The sequence below is a fragment of the Saprolegnia parasitica genome (assembly GCF_000151545.1).
Source record: "Saprolegnia parasitica CBS 223.65 unplaced genomic scaffold supercont2.78, whole genome shotgun sequence".
Taxonomy (NCBI): Eukaryota; Oomycota; class Saprolegniomycetes; order Saprolegniales; family Saprolegniaceae; genus Saprolegnia; species Saprolegnia parasitica.
In genome coordinates this window covers 21,285-38,916 of record NW_012156472.1, presented here as the reverse complement: position 1 = coordinate 38,916, position 17,632 = coordinate 21,285, and the positions used below count along the sequence as shown (strand labels likewise).

The following is a 17,632-nucleotide window of genomic DNA, read 5'->3' as shown; positions in this document are numbered from 1 at the left end:
ACTCTGTGAATGGTATCGTGTGTTGGTGGTGTTGATCTCTCGCCAATTATCAAGTTATCGAAGCAAAATGTCAAAATTCGAAAATAGGATCTTATTGCATGGCGCACCTCGCACCAAGGTTCTTGGCATATGTACAAGCAAACGTGTCCGACATGTTGTCGAGCGTCGACTGCGCTGCTAGGAGGGACATGAGCAGCTGCTGCTTGCCCTCTGGAATGCTCGTGAGCATCGGCGACTCGACGGGGTCGTCGAGTGTGTGCAGGAGCGCGTTGAGGTCGCCGCCGTCGTCGAACGAGGCCACCATCGATGCGATCACCTGTGCCTTGTGCTCGACCCGCAGCGCCTAAAAGCACATTTCAGTGGTTTTAACGACCGATCAAATGACCACCGACCTGCGTGTACAGCTGGTCGAGGTCAGTGAGTGAGAGGCGCAACGTCGCGTCGCCGTTGTCGTCGCCAATCGTTGGTGGTATCCTCGTGTCTGTCAGCGCCTTTTCGCGCTCGAGCTGCTTGATGCGGAGCTCGAGCGCGGCAAGCTCTTCGTTCTTCCGTCCCACTTGCTGCTGCAGCTGCTGCACCTACAACCGATGCGCCTAGCACCTTTCGACATAGTATGTACATACCGCAGACGTCTGGACGTGGGCGAGACCGGGCGTTCCAAGTGTCTAGACCAAACTCTCCAGTGAGAGGGAGAAGAAGAGATGTGTGCGACCTTGTAGTCGGCTTCGAGGTCGGCAATGTAGTGGTCTTGCTTGCCAATCTTTTGCAAAAGACTTTGGACCTCGCTGTCGCGGGCCGTAAGCGTCGCCGACGCCTCACCGAGCTGGGCTGCCTTGGCCGCCAGGTCTGACTGCAGCGTTGCAATCTCGTCGCTGGCGCGAGCGAGCTAGGCACGGATGTGAGACTCCTACAGCGGGAACACGAATGACAGAGCACCTTGTCGTTGGCTTCTTGCAGCGCGGCCGACATGGATTCTTGCTCGAGCGACACCTTGCGGAAGCGGCCTTGGAGGTCCGTCAGCATCTGCTCCATGCTGCTTCTTTCACTGCTCTCATCGAGCTTGCGCTTGAGCGTCTTGATCGTCTTCAATAGTTTGACGTTGACAGCTTTCTGCTGGTCGACGTGCGCCGCTATCGCATCGGCCTCCGCGCGCTCGTCCTCGAGTTGCCCAAAGAGCTTGGTGACCTAGAAAGCGCAACCGAGTCGGCCACCGCTGGCCACTCGGCAGACGTACTTGCTGCTCGAGCGCATGGATGCGCGCATCGCTGTCGCGGTCGTTGCGTGCGTGGACGCTGCTTGTCTCGTCGTCGTCCGTCTAGGTCCCGGCAATAGTTCCCGCGACGTGGTCTTGCGCTTGGGGAGCCTACCTGGTTGTTGGTCGCGTGCGTGGACCGAGAAAACGAGCTTCGCATGCTCTTCTTGAGCGCGTCGGTACCATTTTCAATGATCGTGCTGTACATCGTCGACGACTGCTTCCGGTACGACTCGATGAGCTGCTGCTGGAGGTCCAAGTGCTTCTGCAGCTGGTCAATCTTGACGTCGCGCTCGAGGATCGTCGCCTCGACGTGCTTGCGACTGCGCTCGAGCGTCGTGTTGGCGATGCGCAAGCGGGCTTCTACTTGGGCGTACTCGCGCGAGAAGTGGTCCTTCTCTTGCTGGCAGCGCAAGCGCAAGAGCTCGTTCTCGTCCGTCGCCGCCTTTAGCCGCTCCTTGAGCGTCGCCCGGTCCGCGCGCAGCCTAGCCTCGGTCATAAGCTTGCGTGCGCTGGCAGTCGCGTCCACTTTTCAATCGTAATGTCTCGCGGGTCGGCGGCTCTCCCATGCGGGAACCGAGGCCGCTCCATCGGCTTTTTGCCGTCGTTCCAAATCGGCTCGTGTGGTCCAATTCGGCTGAACAAGGTTTGAAAATCGGCAATTAGGTCGAAAAAGCCGACTTTTACTTGTTTAAGGGCTTCACCGACCGAAATAAAAAAAGGTCGCCAACCTCGAGAGACGAGACGCGAGATGGCAGGTGTACCTGCTTGGGCTTGGGTCGCGCAGCGTTCAAAAGTGAACTCGATTTGGCAAGAACAATCGATTGCATTGACTTCCATTCGCTCACATCACTACTGAGCCGTCAAGCCAAGCATCTCGCGACTTGTCTGTTGGGCAAGCCGCTGGATCCTTGGCTTGACGGCTCAGTGTTCTCGTCTTCGCTGTCGCTCTTGTCGGCGCTGGAGCTCGCTGGTGTTGGCGCATCAACCACCAAGCAGCCGTCGACGCTCGGCGCTGGAGCTCCCGGCAGGCGATAATGCTGGCGCAAGGTGCTTAGGACATTGCTCTTCTCGCCTGAGCTGGGCAGCTGTCAACAAAGCTTGCGCAGATCCTGTCGTTGCGATATACCTTTGGATTTTTAGCTAATGACGACGCGCTGTGGAGGATCGCCATGCGCGATGTTGGAAAAGGCCGTTCCCAATATCTTCTATGAACGAAATTGGCGTTGCGTTTTCCCGATTTGAAGTTGAGATTGAGGCTCGCACGATTTCGCGCCACTTCCGATCGCACCGGCATTGCATCTTATAGTGTCGGTACCGACGTCAACAAGACTCCATGTTGCCATCAACTTGTTTAACTGTCCTTAGGTCTGGGAGGGTTAAATGAAACCTTGCAAGCGAGAGCACTGGAAGGAGTCAAGGCAGCAAGAGATTAGAGCACTCTGCGTCTTAGCACTCGGACGCATCGTTGTCCTTGTGCAGCGGCTCCTGGAGCGTTCCTTCCTGGTCAGCGAAGCAGGTTTCGAGCGGGAGACCAGCGTTTTCCGGGCTGCACACCGCTGCGTAGTTGAAGGCGTGCGCGACAAAGGCCGACGCAATGCCGATGAGCGCTCCCACCTATTCCATGTCGTCGTACGTTTCGTCCGGTTGACACATTGATAGATTACCGCAATGTCCGAGTAGTGGTGCCAGTTGTCTTGCGAGCGCGTCAGCGCAATCCACGTCGCGAGCAAAAGCGGAAGGCATGCGCCAAAGAGCTTGGCCGCCGAGAGCATCGAGCGTGTGCCGCGTGCAAAGGTCGCGACACCTGCGCGTCCGAGGAGGTAGAGCTACGTGCGCACTGAGCATGCCTCTTACTATTCTGCAGCGATACCGAAAGGAAACAGAGCCCCGAGAAGGCCGTGGACGAGTGGCCCGACGGAAATGACTTGCGCCCCTGCGCTTCGCCCGCCGCATTGCGGCAAAGGTTGGCGACGCCGTCCCAGAGAATCTCCGTGTTCCAGTCACACATGTCGTAGAAGCTCGGGCGGAAGCGACCGGCAAGGCTCTTGACGATGTTGGTGATCAGCTGCGTGAGGGTACCCGAGAGGAGCAGCGAGAGGACGAAGTCCCGCGTATCGTTGGCGATGCGGTGCTTCCACTGCACGACTGCGTGCACGAGCAGTGGCAGCACGTACGCCAGCACCATGCACACGATCGGCGAGACTAGTTGGTCATGCCAGCCTCGTACAGAAAGATCGTTCCGTCTACCTTGCTCCTTGCGCATCTTGAGGTTCAAACTCGGATCACGGAGAAAGAGGCTGGACGTGGCGTTGAGTGGTAGCGTGAGGACCGGGATGTCACCTAGCTCAGGCAAGGATTATGTGCCGTGTGTCATGTGGGGTGGAGACGAGTACGGCGGAAGAGGCCAAACGAAGAGATCGTCATCGCGACAGCGAGCACGACAAGCGTCGCGGCAAAGTCGCCAGCGCGGTACGTACGAGCGCGCTCTGCCCAGGATGCCATTGTGGTCGGCTTCGGTTGCGCGCAACTTGAACAATGGCGATCGACCAATTCGCACCCGTCCGCGAAACGCCTTCGGATTGGTGCGTCCTTTCTTGCACGCGCCAATCAAACGCGGCGAAACGCAATCCATGAAAAAGACAGGAGCGAGATTCTTTGGGGCGGCACGTCTATTGTCGTTGGTCACGTCACCCGCGGCTGGAGACCGTGGCCTCCCGAACGCTACGCGCGCAAGCATCGCGGCGAACGTTCCAGCACCCTGCGCGATCGCAACGCGCTCCGAAGGGTCCCACACTCGAACGACGCTTCGGTCCATTCAAGGGATTTGATGTGATTCCCTTGATTCGCACGACTCGAAACAACCTTCATCGTACTGCACACTAGTCAGGATCATGCAGGACGCCAGCAATGGCGCGTACCGATAGCAACGATATGGCAGTGCAGGGAAAAAAGCAGTCGCAGTCGGCGAGACATCCCGAGTCCAGCTTCTACGAGCTGTGTGGCACTCGACGGCTCTGATCTGCACCCACGAACGGCTACGTGGACGCTGCAGTTGCGTCTGTTTCGCCCGTAGGACAACGCCCCGCAGTCGTGTAGTACCTCAATGGAATCTGGGCCACGACGTGGTATCCTTCAGCTTGCTCATTGTATCAACTACTACCCATTCGCGCGGGACAGAGTTAAACATGTGACAAAGAGGGGCTCTTGTCCTCGAGCAAGGGACACGGTCCAAAGCTGCCCGAGAATAGGGCTAGACGACGACGACTAGGGAGCAGTATGCTTTAGAAGCGTTTACGAGAAGTGTCGGCGTGTCTGTATTACGCAGCCGTGAGCGGCGCCTCGTGCGAGTCGCTCTTGGCAATCTTTTGCTCGTGGTACGTCTCGAGGGGGAGGCCCGACGACTTGTACTTGAAGAGCGACGCGTAGTTGTACGCATACCCAAGCACCGCCGAGACGATACCAATGAACGCGCCAGCCTAAAAAAGCACAAAAGTGTCAGCACCCTGCTGGCCCACAAGTGCACTCTATACATACCGCAATGTCCGAGTAGTGGTGCCAGTTGTCCATCGAGCGCGTGACCGCAATCCAGATCGCGAGGACCGTGGGCAAGAAGGCGATGAAAAACTTGACGTTGGCGAGGAAGTGGCGACCGGCCGTCGATGTTGCGCTGTACTTGTGAAGGGCGACGACGTGGAAGCGCCCGAGGAGGTAGAGCTAAAGAACGCGCGCGTCAGAATACAAAAAGGGGGGGAGGAGGAATGTACGCTGAGGAAGAAGAGCGTCGAGAACGCCGTTGACGCGTGGCCCGACGGGAACGACTTGCGGCCCTCGGTCTCGCCGTGCTTGTCGGTGCAGAGGTTGGTGACGCCGTCCCAGACCACCGACGTGTTCCACTTGCACATCGAGTAGAAGCTCGGGCGGAACCGGCCCGCGAGGTTCTTCATGATGTTGGTCGCGAGCTGGCAAATGGCCGACGAGACGAAGAGCGAGAGGAAAAAGTCCCGCGTGTCGTGGGCGATGCGCTGCTTGCACTGCAGCAGCACGTGGACAAGCACGGGGATGCCATACGAGAGGATGACGGCCAAGTACATGGGCACTGCCACCATGGTCCGGATGAGCCATTGCGTCGTAGGTCGTCGTCGTCTTACCTTGCTGGTCGAGCTTGGGGAGGTTCACGCTCGGGTCGCGCACGAACACGGTCTTGCCATCGTCGAGTGGGATGGCGACAACGAGGAGGTCGCCTACACCGCTCGGTCAAGAGAGGTACTAGCACACATGCATGCAGCTACGTTGATAGAGGCCCGCGAGCGAGATGATGAGCGAGATGACGAGCATGAGCGTGCTCGTAGCGAACTCGGCGAGGCGGAAGCGCGCCAGGGTCTCTAGCCAGGCCATCGTTGTCGTCGGCTCTCGGCTGGTGGGCGAAAGCCAGAATAAGTTCAAGAGCCGCCAACATCCTGTAGCATCCGGATAACGCACGCCACTTTGCACACGACACTACTTTGCACCTTGCACCTGGGTGTAGATACGTCGACGAAACCTCGGCGAAGCTACCATAAACGTCTGCCCACGCCACTCGCGTACGCTGGGCGGACAGCAGCGCTCGTGACGGTGACGGCCTTCCAAGAAGGCCGTCCTCAGAGGCCTACCATCCGGATACCGACGTTCCGTGCACATCAAGTTGCACTTGGGTTTTGCAAATTTCAGCGAAGTTGACACATTTTCGTGTCCCACGACACATGCAGGGCCAACTGCTAGTCGGCGTCACCGTCGCGCTGCTGGCGCTACTCGTCCACGTCTACATGCATCCCATGACGCAAGGTATGCGTGGCAAAAGGGCATGGATAGTGCAATGAGCGAGTAGGCGGTGAGCCCCTCGTGCAACTCGGGTCCGTCACGACGTCGTCCATTGCACTGTGGCTATCATGGCGCAACGCCACGTGGGTGCGGGTGCACTATGACGCTCACGTCAATACACAGCCGCCACACGTGTTGCAATCACTTCTTAGCGGCTCGCCAGAGACGCTTTGGCTCGAGGGCCTGGCGCCGGCCACCACGTATCGCCTGCACGTCGAGCTCTTGGACGAGACAGATGTGGTCTACGCCAATGACATGGAGGCATCGACGCTGCCGGCGGACGTCTCGGCGCCCTTCTCATTTGCGTTTGGCTCGTGCACCATGGCGGTGCCCTTTCTGTACGATCTCGTCGGTGCGTGATCCCGTCATACTCCTCATGTTCCGGAAGCATGGTCGATGCAGGCTTTGGGGGCAACCTCGAGTACATTGCCTCTGTCTTGTCGCCCGCCTTTATGCTGCTCCTCGGCGATCAAGTGTACGCAGATGTCGACATGTATCCGCGGGACACGGGCGCCTTGTACGAAGCGACGGTCCACGACCGGAGCTACAAGGCGCTCACGCAGTCGACGCCGATCTTTAGCATGTACGACGACCACGAGATTTACAACAACGTGCGTGCATGCGTCGCCTTGATTTTGGTGAATTCCTCCATCCTAATAGTGGAACCAAGGCGAAGACGACGACCCGCTGTACACCGAACGCGTTGGTCTCTTCCATCGGTACTTTGGCCAGCGCAACCCTCGGCCGCTGCGAGACGGCGATCACTACTATGCGTGGCAGGCGGGCGCGGCGTCCTTCTTCATGCTCGACGTGGTAGATGCCATCGTCTCGGCGACTCTGAGGTTGTGCGTCAAGTAGCGCAAGTACGCGTCGCCCAAAGCCATGGTCGACGGCCCGCAAAAGACGAAGCTCGGCGCCGTGCAGAAAAGCCATCTCCTTTCGTGGCTCCTTGCCGCCGAGACGCCGTTCAAGTTCATCGTCTCGCCCATGTCTGCATCGCTTCGCATGCGCTTGGTCGTCTGAGGCATACTACTGCGCATTAGGGTCGTCTCGAGCCTCGGGCTGCACAGCACGGACGAGGGCTGGGCGCTGTACCGAGCCGAGTACCACGAGATCTTTGATGTTGTCGTGGCGCACAACATCTCGGGCGTTGTCGTGCTCTCGGGCGATCTGCACTGGGCTGGCTTTTTTCAACACGGCGCCTACCCCTTCTTGTTCGAGGTACGACCCACCATGAACGTGGCGTACATGGATTGCGCTCGGTATTAGATGGGTGCGTCTCCGATCGCAGCGCTGCCTGTGCCACCGTTTCTGCCGCGCTGGCTGGTCAACTCGACCGACACGCTGCATTTTAGCAGCTGTACGGGGACCCACTTCGGCCTTGTGGACGTGGCATCGACGAGGCTGAGCATGACCATATACCGCGCGCGCTTTGGATGGCCCGAGCCCGTGTTTACGCGGGAGCTGCTCTGGACCGATACGATTCCCGTCCCCGCGCGCTAACAAAGACTCGCGAAACACTTTTTTTGTGTCAACGCCAAACGAAGCCTGATCGTCGTTGAAGCGTCGTCTCGTCAGACATCGATGCCCTTTGAGGACGCATGACGGGTGGAGAGAAGCCATGGGCTGGTACCTTGTACGCCAGGTACAGTGCGAAGATGGTCAGCAGGGTGCGAAATCGAGCGTCCACAGTGCAGAGTTCGCAGCCACTCTGTGTGGACACCTTTGGCCCGCGGCAACATGTGTTTTTCAAGCTGCGGACCATCCATTCCGTCTCTTCTCTTCTTTGTCGATGGCTCAGTCCACACGCACAACGCATCGAGAGCTCCATACCACGTTTTCTTTCTTCAACATCAACTAGGACGACGAGTGCGTCATCGCGCCACGAGCGGCGGTAAGATGGTCCACTTGGGTGTGAACACGGACCACTTGGCGGCTTCGGTTGCCGCCGCCTCCGCGCGCGAGAGCGCGATCTCGGGCTCACGCCGCTTGACGTACTGCACGCTGTCCGAGTACGGCGACGGCGTTTGACGTGGCGAACGATACATGGCCGTGTCGTCGCGCGGGTAATAGTAGTTGAGGGCGTCAAAACTGCGCTTCCGCGTGCCGAGAGGTTGGTGATGATGCTGGTGGTGCTGGTGGTCCTGGTACATGCCGGGCATCGGCGGTATCGGTCGTCGGTAGCTCGCAACGCGCTGGGGGCTGCTCGACGACGCAAGAGGATGCATCAAGTGTGCCGCCTTGTGCTTTGGCATGCGCGTCGAGCGGAGCTCAAACCACGTCGAGTGCAGCACGTCGACGCAGACGCCGGCGTCAAAGAAGTAGACACTCATGCGGTGGCGGCGGTTCTTCTCGATGCGGCTGTCGTACGCGTACGACCAGCCGCGCTTGTTGACGTCCGGGTTGACGATAAAGCGGCGCCCGGCGCGCGTGTTTCCCGTCTCGACGACCGGAAACTCTGACGTCACGTCCACGCTCGCATACTGGCGGCCGACGACGAAGCGCTGATTTTCGTCGAGCGTCGAGCTCTCGAAGCGGCAAATGGCCCCGTCACAAGCAACGTGCGTCGTCGCGAAGACGCTCGAGCCGCAAAAGCCCGCGCTCTTGTGGCCGCCGCGGCCGTCGCAGCAGTGCGGAAAGCACCGAATGTTCTTCTTCTTGTCCTTGTTGTTGCTAAAGTGCAATGTGAGCCATCCACTTGATATTCGAGAAGACTGCAGTACCGCTGAAAGATGGGTTTGAGCGCGACCGAGGTTTCGCAGCCCGTGCAGCCAAGTCGCCCGAGGCCGTGTCGGTCCATAGTAGTGCTGTGCGGCGAGATGGCAAGTTGACGAATGATGCGCGATGACGACGCACATCGCAGCGACGTCGGACCGTGTGTACACCGAATATTTCGAACCCAGCTGCGGTGGTACGCCGGTCCACAGTACGTCAAGTGGTGCCGATCTTCTGCACGGCTGCAAACGTGCCACTGCACAGTAGGGTGTCCTCCTCCTCTTTCCCAGTGTGGCTGCGCCATCGCGCAGAGGCAATCTCGCGACATTGCCGTTGCCTTTGCCTCTTTCTTGGACGTCATGCACGTCATGTTTACAGTAGTGTAATTATCCTTCTCCCAGAAATCGTTCATTGGCTAAAATAATGCATGCCTGTGATTGGCCAGTTCTCAATTAATCCCTTTTATGTGCGATTCCCAGAGTCGGTCTGTCGACCGACCCTGGTAATTGCGCACCGGCGTGTCGCATTCCTGGATCCCAGCCCCGCACGGTCGGATTTCTGGGAAGGTGGGTATTACTCCCATGTAATACCAGCGGATTATACTTGGAATATGTATGTAGACCGACGTTTGCGCGCATTACACCGCAAGAAGAGCAATTTCCCAGAACTTGTTTGACTTGGGTTGTATGTGAAGAAATCTGGGATGCCAAATTCAATTCCTAGAAACACAATACAAACTCTGAGATACCAACACCAACAAAATCACCACGATATGGAAAGCAACGATGGCGATGATACTAAGCGCCAAGAGCCCTATAATGCTTAAAGGAGACACAGAATGGCCCTCAACACCCATGCATGAGCCCCAGTAAGCCGAATTGCGGGGTCCGTCCCGGTCTCACTACTGTTAGTACGAGATCTGCCGAGTCGTCCACGTACTATTAATAGAACCGGCACCAACGGGCGTTGTGAGTCACTACATTGCATAGCATCCATCGAGCATCGAATATTGGGCCGCAATAAATGTCTATAGTCACTGCAGAGTGCGTTTAATGGATTTGGATGTCGCAGTACATCGGCAATCGACGCCGTCACTGATTGCCGCGCGGATTCAACGGACCCAGGGTGGTCCGAGCCGAAAACTCTAACACGACACTTTTATGTCACGTCCAACTATTCACAGCGTTAATAGTTGGACGTGATACCTAAAAATGCGCGTTTTATGTCAGGTGCCACAGTTCACGCTGTGAACAGTGGCACGCGATACCTAAAAATGCACGTTTTATGTCAGATGCCACTGTTAAAGCTGTGGACCATCGAGGAATAGCCGATAAGTATGCAATGGTAGTGTTAGATCACCTTTGCGCGTGAACTTCACGCCGTGAACAATATAAACTAGTGTTAGATGATACATTTTTCAAGTTTTTACATAAACTACAACACTATTAAATGTGAAGTGCTTTTCAGTGGCTGGCATTTCGCGAGTTGCCTTGAGCGAGGGACCTCATAACATGCCGCCAGAGAATGCCCCGCCGCGTGCGAAGCGGGTTCAACAGGCAGCTCGGACCGGCACCGCCCGCAGCAAGGCATTGTCTGTGCTCCAGCAAGAACGAGTCGCTGCGTCCCCGGCCCCTACCGAACAGCGAAAGGTCGCGGCAAAGCGAAAGATGACCCCTACCAAGCTGGAAGAGGTCGCGCCGAAGCGGAAGAATGCCAAAACCGATGGCGCGGTACTGTCCGAGCCTGTATTTTACAACGATTCAGCGAGTGCTTTTAATAGAAGAGTCGCAACAACACGAGCGAGATCAAGACGGAGCTCGACAACAATCGCGACGACAAGGTTCCTCGTCTTCAGCCTTATGTGTACATCTAACATGACCACGGCCTCAATAGGGCGATGCTATGCCAAAGCGCAAGAACAACATCTCGGTGTCCCAAGGCGCCAAAGGCCAACAAGATGCAGCTGTGGACTTGTTCAACGCTTTCCTTCGGTCGACGAATCAGTCGTGGCAGCACGTCAAAGCGACTTGGAAATTGATGAAGGTCGCCGAGAACACCGGCGAAGAGCGTCCGAAGCCTGATATCTACGACGTACTCGAAGAATTCGCCAAGTTCTTGTACAACTACGACACTGCAAAAGCACGCAACGCGAACCGCTGCTTTTCTAGTCAAACAGCAGACAACTACTTGTCTCAGGTACGCGTGATAATTAAATCATGTGTTTTCTGTGGATTCCAATGCTTCTTTGTGTAGGCCAAGACCACATTGATGCAGCACTTGGGTCCATTGGACCAAACTCGGTGCTCGGCCATTCGTAACTCCATGAAGAAGATCTTCGTTGAGCGTGAAGTACAACTCGCTATCGCTAAAAAGCAAGCACCTGGTATCACTGTCTCGGACATGGAGGTCCTCGGTAAAATGCTGCATGCCCAAGGTTAAACTTGCGAATCTACATTTCCTATGTCTCAAGGTTCGTAGGTAGCTTTGAGGACGTCGAGTTTGCCTCGCTACTAGTTCTGTCGTGGCACATGCTTGGCAGAGCCATAGACTCAACATGGCTCACGCGATCGCAGGTATACAAGCGCATTGGGATGTCGAACCTGACTTTCTACATTGCAGCTTCAACTGATGAGTGGAGGAGATCTTTTCATCACATTTGCACGCCTCAAGACTGCTTCGCTTCAAGGCATATCTATCTTCAGGCAACGCGATGGCTTCTTACTTTGCCCATTCCAAGCCCTTGCTCAGGTATACGAGACAACAATACGTATGTTTGCGACTGAGGCTCTGTAGATTTTAATCCTCTCGCCACCGAGTCCTCTCGTGTTTTCGATCATCAAGATGAAGGACCTTTCACCCGAAGTTGACGGCACTCAGGCATATTCGCAGCTTGATGCCAAGCTGCGCGGCGTAACAGACGATGCTGATGGTATATAAGACGGCGATAAGGTAGGAAGGAGAAGATAATCAATTTTGTTTAGAAGAAGGCACTGAAGAAGCAAGCGGCGATACCACCGCGATCCACGAGAAGGTCCGAAAGCGACCATCAATTGCGCAGCATATCAATGCCGAGCTCAAGAAGCTTCAGGCCAAGTTTGACGCCAATTTCGACAATGCGACCCATCGGGGTCTCGAAGATCGACACTTGACGCCAGGTATGGCGTAACGTGCTGTGGCCTATTTTACTATTTACTTTCTAGGACTACAGTCGCATTCAATTCGACGGGGAGCCGCGCAATGGGCGGCAAGTTGCGCGAAGATTGCTATCCAATGGGTATGCACGAGAGGGCAGTGGGCCATGGACTCGCTTAACAAAGCCTTCGCATATATCGGTACTTTTTTCTCTTTGGTAAATGGCCTGCCTTACATATTTATAGGTACCACGCTGCTGGACGATCAACGCATCGCGCGACGGCTTTCGCAGTGGGAACCTGACGACGATGTTCTACCGATGCGCTCGCACATGCTTCGTCAGCAGTTGTCGCCAGAAGAAATGGACAGCTTAGCCCGGTAAATCGTGTATGTATGACTATCCCGACTCATCAGTGCCGTAGTTTGCGAGACGTTCTATTTGAAAACTGTCATAACTTCGGAGGACTTTCAACGGCGTGCAACATCGCACTGAGTGTCGAAGACGTACTCTTCTGCACCATACTTTCCAACTTCGATGCGATGCGCGACCTCAACGACGCAAGCGTGTACGTACGAGCGGTATGTGATGCGGCCGGCGTCACTCTTTGCCCGCTGGAGCTGATTTCCAAGGCTGGCAGCATTCTTGCCGCTTCCGTTGCACGACCGCTGGCCAACGCGATCTGCGAGAAGTGCGCTTTGTCGGATGAGCTGCGATTGCTTCGACTCGAGGTCATGTCGCTGCGTCACAAGCTCGACGTGTACCATGAAGTCGTCGCGCCAACAGCTCCGCAACAGCAACCCGACGGGGTGGCTGTCGCCCAGATCGTCGAGAACCGGCTCAAGGCGTTCAACGTCTCCATCTCGGCATTCATCTACAAGTGGTACACGGAAGCTCCGTGGAAGCTAGCCACGCCAAGGGTGAAGGAACAGCAGTTGTCGGCTGCCGAAAAAAAGTGCGGAAGAGCGAGCAAACTACGCTCAGTGACATGAAGACACGCCTTGCAATCGTCATGCACGTTGCGCAGATGGACATCAACGTTCGGCCGCAGCCTCCGTCAAGCGATCGAGTCGCTCGCCGCACGTGGAAATCTTCCATTCAACAGCTCGGCGAACTCATGGAGACTGCCTTCAATGCCAACATGCACGCTCTGGATGGCAAGAACGCGACCAAGAAGATCCAGGGCGTCCGCAAGCGGTACAGCTCGCTCATGCTCAGCAATTTGCCGGCTGGACACAAGATGTACTTGGCCACCTACAACAGAATCCAAGCCAAGAAGCTGCAGGACAACGAGACTCCAACTGAAGTTTTCGTGCTCCCAAAGTTCGTCAGCGCTGGTCTAGCTGGTTGCGATCCCGAACTGTAGTTTAAAAAAGTAAGTTCCCTGCTTGACCAGCAGTACAACCCGTATGTGCAAACGACACTAAGAGAAACAATACTCTATTTTGTGTCATCACGCCGTGAATAACACTGTTTGGTTGAAAAACGATACTCTATTTTGTGTCTTCACGCCGTGAATAACACTATTTGTATACAACGTGTGGTTCTGACGTGGCCATTTTGCGTCAGAGCTTGCAGCGACTACACGTGTTGACGCGATGGACATGCCTTGCCCCGAGGCTGCTGTTCCGGCCGCCCTCCAGCCCGGGAAGCCGCCTCAGCTGGATGCGCAGCATTTGCTACCAGTACCCGCGCCATCGCCGACGATGTACATGTACCGCGGGCCTAGCTTCGTCGAGGCATTCGGGAACAAGTTTCAATCCAAGGAAGAGTTCAAGACTGCCGTCCGTCAGTTCAATGCGCTCGCAGCCCCAATGTCCTTGGTCGTAAACAGCGCGCGGTACCTCAAGTGCAACCGAGGAGCCAACAAGCAACGATACAGATCCGTTCCAGATTGTCCTGCCGGCGTCAAGTGCGACATAGTCCAAGGCCAATACTACCTCGGTGTCGAGTGCGTAGACCATACGCACCATGTCCCGGAGCGACTTGCGCCCATCGCTCTTCTGCGATATCAACCAACCAACAAGGTCGCGCCTACCATCGTGCCCGAGGCCACCGCGCTCACGGTCGAGCCCGAGGTCAAGCCTACGGTCGAGCCCGCGCTCACAGTCGAGCCCACGCTTACGGTCGAGCCCGAGGTCGAGCCCGAGGTCGAGCCCACGGTCGAGCCCGCGCTCACAGTCGAGCCCACGGTCGAGCCCATTGTCCCGCCTGCACGAACCGACATGCTCGAGGCGGACATCAGACGTGCGGGCCTGACCACACCACTCTATCTAATCCATACTGTCATAGGCGAGAGGCACAGGATTATGCGAACGGTGCACGAACTGGAAAAGCGACTTGCTATATCCCTCGTCGGCCCATGCCTCGAGTCGAAGGACACGGAGAGGTTGGCACCTCTCCTTCTACATGGTACGTATTTGTCTTGAGTTTGGTGGATTTCACATGTATATCACTGTAGACCCCTTCGTCTTGTATCGAGGCTGTCTCAGTGATCTAGTCTACAGAAAGTGGATAAACGACAGTGTCTGTGTTCGCATGCATACTCGTTCTAAAAAATTCTCATGTATTTCTATTCACGTAGATTATCTCGATGTGGCTGCACATGGTCGTCACGCTCTCGTCGTGTCTTGGGAAGAATACGACCTTTATTGAACCAGGACTGTGGTTCTCGCTAGTCAAAGAGACAGCGCACAATCAGTACTGGGAGGACAACATCCTCATGCTCGACATTGTGTTTATCCCGGTCAACGTTGGCAACAGCCATTGGTTTCTCATTGCGATCGATGTCTCTCGGCGTCGCATTCTCGTCTTCGACATGTTCGCACAAGACCGAAGAAGACGCGGCGCTGAGGTCTTGAAGAAGCGCGACGTTGCTTATGCATGTCATCTTGTCCAGGCAGCGAGCGATGCGGTGTTCATGCGCCGACCAAGTCCGATCTTTGAGCAAGGGCCGATTGCCACGGAAGTTTTTGAACTCCACACGCCGGACGAGCCCTCCGAAGAAGAAGAGCCTCGACCCCGCAAGCTCCCACAGAAGGCCAAGCGTACCAAGCCTATCGCGGGTGACAAGACTAGCCCGTCAGAGTCCGGTTCCATGAAAAAGTGGCTTCAGACATCAGCATCGAGCTCGTTGCCCGCATCGTCGTCTGGATCCGGAAAGAAACGACGCCGGCGAGTTCGGTCCCAGATCTCAATTGACCGCGCGACAGCGGCTGCTGCTCATGCCCCGCTTCTCAGGTTCGAGTATTGCGAGGGACCGACGATTCCAAGCAGCAAGGACAATGTGCCTGCCGATCGATCCGCTTGGCGCGTACTCTATCACCGGACACCGCAGAAGAACGGCCTCGACTGCGGCATATATGTGTGCGCAATTGCCGAAGCAATGGTGCGCGACCAGCCTATCGATCACCTCAACGACAATGCCATGCTTCAATATCGGTATCGCATGACTCAGCTTCTCTACCAGCGTAAGATACCGACTGACTATCATTTATTTTAACAACACCAATATGATTCGGATCTTCCCCAATTGTGCTCTAGCCAGCGTCCTCTCCCTTGAGATTGCATTGCAACGCACAGAGAATCGGTTCATGCGCCAAGGTATTGCTGCCATTGCCACACTACTAGATGGACACCAGAAGATTTTTAATAGTCGAAATCGTATGCTCACAACGTGAACAACACTATTTTAAAACTAGATAGACGGCACGATACGTATTATCGTCGTAATTGTATGCTCACAGCGTGAACAACACTATTTTAATACTAGATAGACGGCACGATACTTTTTATCGTCGTAATTGTATGCTCACAGCGTGAACAGCACTATTTCAATACTGGATAGACGGCACAACACTTTTATACTTGTAATTGTATGCTCACAGCGTGAACAACACTATTTGATTACTAGCACTAGGGAAAAAGTGTAATATTTGGACCGTGATGCCTCTCACACAGGACTACACGCACACCGGCTTACTGTGTATGTTGACCATGGATCCTACTGCAAGAAGCTGGTGTTGTTAGTGCACCGCTTTGTGCGGACGCAAGTGTAGAGCCGATCCAGCGATCCAGCTAGCTGAAGCGCATCTACGCGGGCCTGCATCATGTCGACAAAGTACGACCTCGGTCCTTTTGGCCAATGGAATGGCTTCCGAGAAGTATCGGACGTTTCTGATTGGCTATCGATTTGACTCGGTTTAAGTATTGAAATTGGCCAGATTTTTTTTCTTCGACTTGACATACAAATTTCAAGTCAACCCTTTCCGGGAGTTCTGCATTACAGTACGTCGTAGGAACCAGACGCAGCGATGGGCTCCTTGGCCTTTTCGTCGATTACATGACACAGCCCACGCGAACGCCCCTCTTCTTCTATACAGCACGCGAGTATTCATACGTGTCTACCAAAGTGCAATCCACTGGATGCCACCGACGACGACGACGACGACATGGACTCGAGTTATCATGCGAGGCTCCGACACCGTCGTCGCACATGGCGCGCGACATGTGCTGCCGATTAATCGCCGTCAACAGCTTGGGCTCGACGTCCCACGCTGCACCAGGATTTGCACGGTGCGAACCAACTCTTATTCTTCTTCTGTTTTTACTTGTTCGGAAATGGACGTTCTCGACACCGATGAGCGTTGGCACTACGTGGTGCGAATTGCGCTTCCTACCATCTGCAGCATTCGCCCTTTCAATCCTCAAGTGACCGCGTTTTTGGAAGCGTCGTGTTGACAGGTGCAACGAGAGAGATCGCCGCATCGTACCCAGTACGTGCACCGCCATTACAAACAGAGACGACGGCGATCATGACGACGTCTGCAGCCACGAGCTTGAGCCTTCTGGCCGACGCGTGGGCAGACTCGTGGCGCGATTGCGCGCCTACCTTGTGCAACGCGCCGCAAACCGACTTTGCCCCGTGTATGTGGCACGTGGGCGCGCTCGCCTCGAACAGAAGTCTCAACTGTACGTGGCGCTACGAGGACGATGCGAGTGACGGCGCGCCCATCCAGTACGCGTCGACGTTGCCGATCCCGCTCGCCCTTCACGTCCGGGCCGCGCCGCTCACAGTGCGCTGTGCCTTCAATGCGACAACCTTGGAACGCCGCTTCGACCTGCGCACCTGCGATAGTGTGACGCGCTACGACGTGTACCACCCGCTGCACCGAGGCGCCTTCTTGGAGCAGACGTGCGCGAAGAAGCGTGGGCCGCACCAAGCCTGCGCCGGCCATATTATCTCGTGGGACAGTGCTCGCACACGCTATCAAAACGCCACACGGCGGCCGCTCGAGTGCTGCAACGCCCGTGGCGTGCTCCCGGCCTTCTCCTGCGATCTCAACACCACCATTATCGACGGGCTTGGTGTCTGCCAAGTCGCTCCGTTCGCCACGTATGGCCTCTACGACGTGCACGTGCTGCAGATCTCGGTCGACTTTGCGTACGCGTACCCCAACATCGCGATCGGCTTTGGCGGTTTGCTTGGGCTCGTCGCGCTGCTCGGGACCTTGGTCTGGGTCGTCCAGTTGGCCGCGCTTGTGGTCAACGACCACGACGAGACGCGGCGCATGGAAACGAGCTACTACTACAAGGAGCTGCCAGCGTAACTCCAACATGGCATTGATTTATACAGCGTTAAAGCGTCTCTTGCGCTGCATCTAGTACTGGCGGAG

General features: G+C 55.9%; 9 protein-coding genes across 9 annotated transcripts; 5 read left to right on the top strand and 4 right to left on the bottom strand.

Annotated features, from left to right (window-relative positions):
- Window positions 1-50: 50 nt before the first annotated feature.
- Window positions 51-1,775, bottom strand: SPRG_12556 (hypothetical protein). Its single transcript, XM_012351302.1, has 7 exons — window positions 1,368-1,775; window positions 1,235-1,315; window positions 937-1,185; window positions 713-886; window positions 624-665; window positions 393-578; window positions 51-343 (listed from the first exon to the last, which is right to left on the bottom strand). The coding sequence occupies exons 1-7, from the start codon at window positions 1,749-1,751 to the stop codon at window positions 92-94; spliced, it is 1,368 nt and encodes a 455-aa protein (XP_012206692.1). The 5' UTR covers window positions 1,752-1,775; the 3' UTR covers window positions 51-91.
- Window positions 1,776-2,594: 819 nt separating this feature from the next.
- On the bottom strand, window positions 2,595-3,778 carry SPRG_12555 (hypothetical protein). Its single transcript, XM_012351301.1, has 5 exons — window positions 3,649-3,778; window positions 3,503-3,595; window positions 3,126-3,457; window positions 2,920-3,081; window positions 2,595-2,869 (listed from the first exon to the last, which is right to left on the bottom strand). Exons 1-5 carry the CDS (start codon window positions 3,755-3,757, stop codon window positions 2,702-2,704), a joined length of 864 nt encoding a protein of 287 aa, XP_012206691.1. The 5' UTR covers window positions 3,758-3,778; the 3' UTR covers window positions 2,595-2,701.
- A 742-nt stretch (window positions 3,779-4,520) lies between these two features.
- SPRG_12554 (hypothetical protein) lies at window positions 4,521-5,688 on the bottom strand. The gene is made up of 5 exons (XM_012351300.1): window positions 5,545-5,688; window positions 5,404-5,496; window positions 5,020-5,351; window positions 4,790-4,969; window positions 4,521-4,731 (listed from the first exon to the last, which is right to left on the bottom strand). The coding sequence occupies exons 1-5, from the start codon at window positions 5,648-5,650 to the stop codon at window positions 4,573-4,575; spliced, it is 870 nt and encodes a 289-aa protein (XP_012206690.1). The 5' UTR covers window positions 5,651-5,688; the 3' UTR covers window positions 4,521-4,572.
- Window positions 5,689-6,416: 728 nt separating this feature from the next.
- Window positions 6,417-7,661, top strand: SPRG_12553 (hypothetical protein). Its single transcript, XM_012351299.1, has 6 exons — window positions 6,417-6,464; window positions 6,515-6,723; window positions 6,773-6,925; window positions 6,971-7,101; window positions 7,156-7,333; window positions 7,382-7,661. Exons 1-6 carry the CDS (start codon window positions 6,434-6,436, stop codon window positions 7,613-7,615), a joined length of 936 nt encoding a protein of 311 aa, XP_012206689.1. The 5' UTR covers window positions 6,417-6,433; the 3' UTR covers window positions 7,616-7,661.
- A 325-nt stretch (window positions 7,662-7,986) lies between these two features.
- SPRG_12552 (hypothetical protein) lies at window positions 7,987-8,929 on the bottom strand (the record flags this gene model as incomplete). Its single annotated transcript, XM_012351298.1, has 2 exons — window positions 8,836-8,929; window positions 7,987-8,785 (listed from the first exon to the last, which is right to left on the bottom strand). The coding sequence occupies exons 1-2, from the start codon at window positions 8,910-8,912 to the stop codon at window positions 7,987-7,989; spliced, it is 876 nt and encodes a 291-aa protein (XP_012206688.1). The 5' UTR covers window positions 8,913-8,929.
- Window positions 8,930-10,494: 1,565 nt separating this feature from the next.
- Window positions 10,495-11,993, top strand: SPRG_12551 (hypothetical protein; the record flags this gene model as incomplete). Its single annotated transcript, XM_012351297.1, has 6 exons — window positions 10,495-10,557; window positions 10,608-10,667; window positions 10,721-11,023; window positions 11,081-11,176; window positions 11,621-11,756; window positions 11,809-11,993. 6 exons carry the CDS (start codon window positions 10,495-10,497, stop codon window positions 11,991-11,993), a joined length of 843 nt encoding a protein of 280 aa, XP_012206687.1.
- Window positions 11,994-12,669: 676 nt separating this feature from the next.
- SPRG_12550 (hypothetical protein) lies at window positions 12,670-13,323 on the top strand (the record flags this gene model as incomplete). The annotated part of the gene is made up of 2 exons (XM_012351296.1): window positions 12,670-12,840; window positions 12,867-13,323. Exons 1-2 carry the CDS (start codon window positions 12,692-12,694, stop codon window positions 13,321-13,323), a joined length of 606 nt encoding a protein of 201 aa, XP_012206686.1. The 5' UTR covers window positions 12,670-12,691.
- A 232-nt stretch (window positions 13,324-13,555) lies between these two features.
- Window positions 13,556-15,158, top strand: SPRG_12549 (hypothetical protein; the record flags this gene model as incomplete). Its single annotated transcript, XM_012351295.1, has 4 exons — window positions 13,556-14,204; window positions 14,636-14,811; window positions 14,857-15,022; window positions 15,073-15,158. The coding sequence occupies 4 exons, from the start codon at window positions 13,556-13,558 to the stop codon at window positions 15,156-15,158; spliced, it is 1,077 nt and encodes a 358-aa protein (XP_012206685.1).
- A 1,613-nt stretch (window positions 15,159-16,771) lies between these two features.
- SPRG_12548 (hypothetical protein) lies at window positions 16,772-17,566 on the top strand (the record flags this gene model as incomplete). The annotated part of the gene is made up of 2 exons (XM_012351294.1): window positions 16,772-17,151; window positions 17,212-17,566. 2 exons carry the CDS (start codon window positions 16,772-16,774, stop codon window positions 17,564-17,566), a joined length of 735 nt encoding a protein of 244 aa, XP_012206684.1.
- Window positions 17,567-17,632: the final 66 nt, after the last annotated feature.

Excerpts from the sequence above, each read along its gene's own strand:
- SPRG_12556 (XM_012351302.1), bottom strand. The coding sequence starts at position 1,751 with ATGACCGAGGCTAGGCTGCGCGCGGACCGGGCGACGCTCAAGGAGCGG. Across the intron at positions 1,316-1,367 it reads CGCACGCGACCAACAACCAG|ACGGACGACGACGAGACAAG; the intron begins GTAGGCTCCCCA and ends GCCGGGACCTAG. Across the intron at positions 344-392 it reads TCGACCAGCTGTACACGCAG|GCGCTGCGGGTCGAGCACAA; the intron begins GTCGGTGGTCAT and ends ATGTGCTTTTAG.
- SPRG_12554 (XM_012351300.1), bottom strand. The coding sequence starts at position 5,650 with ATGGCCTGGCTAGAGACCCTGGCGCGCTTCCGCCTCGCCGAGTTCGCT. Across the intron at positions 5,352-5,403 it reads CCCCAAGCTCGACCAGCAAG|TGCCCATGTACTTGGCCGTC; the intron begins GTAAGACGACGA and ends CCATGGTGGCAG. Across the intron at positions 4,970-5,019 it reads CGACGCTCTTCTTCCTCAGC|CTCTACCTCCTCGGGCGCTT; the intron begins GTACATTCCTCC and ends CGCGTTCTTTAG.
- SPRG_12553 (XM_012351299.1), top strand. The coding sequence starts at position 6,434 with ATGGCGGTGCCCTTTCTGTACGATCTCGTCG. Across the intron at positions 6,926-6,970 it reads CCTTCTTCATGCTCGACGTG|CGCAAGTACGCGTCGCCCAA; the intron begins GTAGATGCCATC and ends TGCGTCAAGTAG. Across the intron at positions 7,102-7,155 it reads AAGTTCATCGTCTCGCCCAT|GGTCGTCTCGAGCCTCGGGC; the intron begins GTCTGCATCGCT and ends ACTGCGCATTAG.
- SPRG_12555 (XM_012351301.1), bottom strand. The coding sequence starts at position 3,757 with ATGGCATCCTGGGCAGAGCGCGCTCGTACGTACCGCGCTGGCGACTTT. Across the intron at positions 3,082-3,125 it reads CGGGGCTCTGTTTCCTTTCG|CTCTACCTCCTCGGACGCGC; the intron begins GTATCGCTGCAG and ends GTGCGCACGTAG. Across the intron at positions 2,870-2,919 it reads ACCACTACTCGGACATTGCG|GTGGGAGCGCTCATCGGCAT; the intron begins GTAATCTATCAA and ends GACATGGAATAG.